Genomic DNA, 5,662 nt, shown 5'->3' on the forward strand with positions numbered 1-5,662 from the left:
TAATAATAATAATAATAATAATAATAATGCAATAATAGTGATAGTAATAGTAATAGTAATAATAACAATAACAATAATAATAGTAATAGTAATAATGATAATAATAACAACTGGATATTTTATATTTTCGTTTGAATTGCATGATGATGATGATAAAAGAGTTAAAAGAGGGAAAGATGGTGAGGACATTTTGCTTGCAATAATTTGGAAATATACAATTTTCAGGGAAGGAGCAAAAATTCCCTCCTCATTTATTAGCTTTTATTTCTTTTTTTTTTTTTGATTTTGTAATTTTATCGAATCCCACAAAATTTATTTGCAAGTTTTTTTTTTCGGAAGGAAAAATACATTTGACTTGATACATAGTTTTGCAACTTATGAAAAGTAAGATTTTTTGGCTTCTTATGAAGTAAAATTTTTGTTATATTTCTCTCCTAAATGGACTAATTCATGTTTTTCCTGATTGAATTAAACTTTTCGATTTTAGTTCATTTTCATTGTGACAAGTGGCCGCATCAATTTGCTTAAATGTCAAAGAAGTCATTAAAATATTATTTTGATTCATCATACAAAGAAGATCCAAAATTCTAAATGAGTATTGCGTGTTTCCCGTTAGTCTTACGGCACGCCATAATATACAAACAAGCAAATAAGCGATTTCCCGTAAGATACAATATCAATCGTCCAACACCAGTTGGTTCGACATTTGCTGGCATCTCGTGACAACACAAAAAGTACTAAGATATTATAACGTCAACAAAATTAATAGATCTGAATGATAGGGATGGGATAATTCACAAAACAATTTGTTTGAATATCCCGCACAAACACTTTTGAAAGAAATAAATTTTTGGAACTATGATAAGCAATGAATCAAAGTTTCAATTATTTCAAATGTCTAATTTCTAAAACTATCTTCCTTCTTATAATAATTTAACAAATTAATCTTTTCTGGAAAAGCGCTCCTACAAAATCAATCAAATTCCATTTATAGTATAAGCAACCAATCGATGAAAAAAAAAAACATGTAATAATTTCAGATGAGCCAGTATCACATTTCAATAAGCTATATTGTTTCAGGCGATTGAAAAGTTTATTCTCTTCGAACCCACCGGGATGAGTAGGCTTCTCAGCAAGACAGAATAAGCAGCGTTAAAAAATCGAATATAAAGCAAAGTTGGAGCCATCTATCATATCAGAACCATAGTTTTCTCCCTGATAAAGTTTTCCTTTCAAGTTTTCTTTTCTTCTTGACTTTTTTCTCGTTGAAAAGCAAAAACGAGGTACATCGATGCAATTTCCCACTCATCTTGCGATAATGTTCCCTGAAAATTCTCATGTTTTTTGCGCAATTTGAAAAAATGTTCCCAAAAATGTAGCACGATAAGTGAAGGAAAATACATGGCGAAATGAATACTCCAAATAATATAGCCGAAAATCATACCCGAATAGTAAAAAAAAAAAAAAAGGAAAGGAAAAAAAAGACGTCCGAGATCATTAACAAGAATTATCATCTAAGAAGATGAACGACTTTAAAAAATGCCAGAAAAAGTAACCATTCTAACACTTTCTGCTTCTGAATGTTCTCCCATGATTTCTTTTAGCTTCTTCTCAGCGAATTTGTAACTTTCTACTGGTCCCATTAACCTGAAAAGTGTGAAAAATCAGGTGCTTAACAAGGAGTCTGAAGGGAATATTTTTATTTTACATATTTTTTTGTAAGCTTACTTTAAAGAAAAAAAAACTGCCAAACACTACTGATCAGTGAATCATGATAAAGCGTGAAATTTCAATCAAAATTCTTCAAACCAAAAGACAGTAGAAAATGCTAAAAAATTCGAGTGAATTAAATCCTTACTTAACATCATCGGGTGGAAAAAGTTCCAATCCTTGCATTCGTCTTAATAATCCTTGTCCATTCCTTTCATTCATATAGTATTCAAATGCATCCGGAAAACGTTTCTTGTAAACCAACTTCAAGCCACAATCAGCAAGCAATCTTCAACTGGAGATTTTTTTTACCACTATTTATACAACTTATACAACTTCCTTCAATGAAATATTCCTATTTCTCGGACCTACTTGATTTTTTTTCTTTTTTGCTTCGAAATATAAATTCCAATTACGAATTTTAGACTTTAGAAGCACAAGCAATTACGATGAAATTCAGAAAATGAATACGATTGTAAAAAAGAAAAAGGAAAGAAGAGAAAAAACAGTCTCACCTTTCGAGGACAGGAAAATGAACGAGGTATTCTGGACAGTTGACCTAAAATGAAAAATTAAAATTTGAATCCCATTTTTTAATTCCATGGAAAATTTCCCTTACCAGATAGCATTAGTATGAAAAGAAGCATTCACAGATAAAACATATTTAAAAATCTACACAGTTAAGAAGAATGAGAAAGTTATTTTCAGTAATAAAAGCACGGAGAACATCCAAGCATTTGATGCTGCCATAGGAAATTGCTATATTCGTTTATTTCAATCTTTACAACATTTAAACATCAGAAATATTCAAGCTTACCTGCGTATCAAGTGAAAAATGAATTAATGCACCAAAAACAGGTGGACGGTAAGTGCTATCTCTGAGCGCTTCAACATCTCCATACATCAAACGTGAAATACCATTGGTATACGTTCCATCTTTGGAATTTTTGATACAATACCTTAAAAACGAAATTCTAATAGCTTCGTAACATATAACGTCCTCAAATTCAAAAATGTTGGTCGTTTCAATCGATGAATTTTGATAACCTATATTCTATTCATCCCATGTTACCAAACATGTTTTTAAATAGCTTAGAAACTACCTTCTTTTCAATTCATCTTATTTCCATCAATAGCTTCATGGGTTGAATAGAATAAAAACAGGATAGTATAAAACCTCAGAAACAGAATTTCACACTTATTGTTAGATTTTAAGTAAGACAACAGATTGATTAAGATCAGCTAATCGGTTCAGATCAATAATAAGCAAGATTTGTTATATTACCTCGTTCAGAATGTACAGCAGCAATTAGAACCTAATTTTTATTTCGGTCAAAACCTCCTAAAAGGATGGAGCATATTTGTAAACAATCATACGTATTAAAAAATTACAAAAAGATTAGAAAAGAACCATTTTCAAGTCAACTTCAAATTACTGCAAATTACCCCTGCAAGATTTCGCAGAAGTTTGCGTTCCGGCAGTGTTTTTGGCCAGGCTGTTAACTTTCAAGATTTCATTTTTTAAATGTAGTGCTTTGGACATTAGCATATGATATAACATATAAAATTTACATAATTCTTTCGGCATCCGGTAAGGTGCCAATAAAATAACCGCCTGGTTTTAACCTCTCCACAGCATTTTGTATCATTCTTCGTGCTTGTTTTTCACTTTCAAAACAATAATGAAACGAAAACTGGCAGCTGCACATATCGAATTTTATAAAGCGATTATAGTAATGGTCTACCAAACGATCCTAAAAATTTTTGCATTAGAAACTAACAGAGAAAGATTAAGGAAACTTCTTAAAATCATATCCAATTTTCATTCGAGAATCAAAATAGAGCTGGCAAAAGAATTTTTTTTTCGATGGATACCATGGATAAATGCATAAATGAGAAAAATATGAAAGAAAAAAAAATCACTTTTGTAGCATCTGCTACAATAAATTCGGCACTAAATAATGGTCGTCTTGGATTCTCTCGTGCTTTCATACCTTTGTATCGCTTTTCACATTGTTCCATCGAAACACTTGCTACATCTGAAAATTGAAACTGAACATTTAATCGTTTAGTTTATAATGAACACTGAGTCAACATACGATAGGCAACTTTACTACTGCTTTAAAAATAAAGAACAAAAACAAGAAAAATGATGAAGAATGATGTGAAAACTAGTTAAAATCACTTAGAACATAGGTAAAATAACTGCTTGTTTTATCCAGGATCTACATTACAACGCTAGAAATTAGGTGATATTTCACTGAATGCCAAAAAAATTATTTGGCAAAATATTCAATGAAGAAATGGAAATTTATGGAAGAAAAAGGTAAAGATTTCGCCAATTTATTTTCTTTGCAATTTAATCTATGCTTAATAACAATTTAGTTTTTCCAGTTTTTTCACGATTCTTGCATCTAAATATATTATAGCTAATTAATTAAATCCACTAAGACTTGAAATTACCTGCTGCAACAACATGAGCAACATTTCCAATACGCCATTTCAAAAAATCACCACCTTTACCACAGCATAAATCAAGTACGGTTGTTTTTGGGGAACCTTCCATTTGCAATCTTTCCAAGAATTCCGCTAAAAATTCTTGATCAAAAGGAAGAACTTATTTCGGAAATACTACAAGAAATTTCATCACCTTAAATTGTGTATTATTTTCATTATAATCCCATCAAACAATACTTTTACAACCATACCATCAATAATCCTTTTTTCTTTCACCATAAATTGAAAAACTATTTGAAGATTACATACCAATTAACATGCTTTTGATCCAATTGTTAAAATTTCGAAGGTAAAATATCCGGCTGCTTGTCCTCTCAGCAACACCCTTTTGTGGTACTGCATTATAATGATCGGCAACTTGAGCTGCTGAGCTTGAAAATTCACTTTTGCTCTAAATAATAAAAAGGTTTACATATCATTTTACTATAAAAACTACTATCAAAAGGCATATCTGCATATTCTGTCACATCGTTATCACATCATTTGTTACATCATTTTATCATATCATTATCACGTGAAAAGCATAATTCAGCCATCTTATCTGGTAGTTCTTAGACGTTTATATTAACAACAACAGCAATTACATTTAGAACAAAACCATAGATATTAAATGTTACCTTTAAGAATTATAATTGCACCATAATTCCCATGTAAAAGTAATTAAATTTCACTTTCACACAATAATTAAACTATTATTAGAAAGTGAAAAACTAAACCATACTTATGCGACATACAGTAATTGTCAAACTAACACAGTATTTGAACAAAATAAGTGATTAGTTCACGTAACACTAAGTAACTGTTATTGTTAATGATGTTCGCATAAAACAAAGTAAACTTACTTCTGCTTCTTTTGTTGGTAATTCCGTGGCTACTTCTTTTGTTGATGATTTCTTGGCTGTTTCTTCTATTGATAATTCCTTGGCCTCTACACCAGCATCAGCCATTACACCGATAAACACACAAATAGAAACATCAACAACTATGAAGACAAATGGATTCACTCGAGGCCTGGGCTCAATTTGCGAAAGGTTAATTTAGTATTTGGCTTCAGATCAGATGATCGGATTATTGGTATGATTTAAGCTGAAATGATAAATTAAAGGTTTCGAAATGAGAAGATCGGAGATTGTTAATATTCCCTTGCTCTTTTCTGAGGTTACAATTTAATTCATTCAAATTACAATTTCATCTATCGTTATCGAGAAAACGGATCAGTTCATTGCGACAAGCTAATTATTTGATCGATCAGGATCAATCGTTTTCATCAGGAATTAATTATGTTACAATTAAAAAAATGAATAAATCTTTTCGGAAAAATTCAATTTTAAGCAGTTGACCCGATGAAAAGACAAAGTAAAATTTATTTTTACTTTCGTTTTTCTTTTCAATTGAGTGAATATTTTAAACAAAAACTTGCTATCTCTCGGCTTTG

At 30.6% G+C, this 5,662-nt stretch overlaps 1 protein-coding gene across 1 annotated transcript; it reads right to left on the reverse strand.

The window, feature by feature from the left end:
• Window positions 1–1,044: 1,044 nt before the first annotated feature.
• LOAG_11740 (hypothetical protein) lies at window positions 1,045–5,241 on the reverse strand. Its single transcript, XM_003147258.2, has 10 exons — window positions 5,070–5,241; window positions 4,477–4,618; window positions 4,174–4,299; window positions 3,634–3,749; window positions 3,283–3,464; window positions 2,528–2,669; window positions 2,226–2,269; window positions 1,859–1,999; window positions 1,557–1,647; window positions 1,045–1,325 (listed from the first exon to the last, which is right to left on the reverse strand). Exons 1-10 carry the CDS (start codon window positions 5,172–5,174, stop codon window positions 1,233–1,235), a joined length of 1,182 nt encoding a protein of 393 aa, XP_003147306.1. The 5' UTR covers window positions 5,175–5,241; the 3' UTR covers window positions 1,045–1,232.
• Window positions 5,242–5,662: the final 421 nt, after the last annotated feature.

The sequence above is a fragment of the Loa loa genome, assembly GCF_000183805.2.
Source record: "Loa loa unplaced genomic scaffold supercont3.764, whole genome shotgun sequence".
NCBI lineage: Eukaryota > Metazoa > Nematoda > Chromadorea > Rhabditida > Onchocercidae > Loa > Loa loa.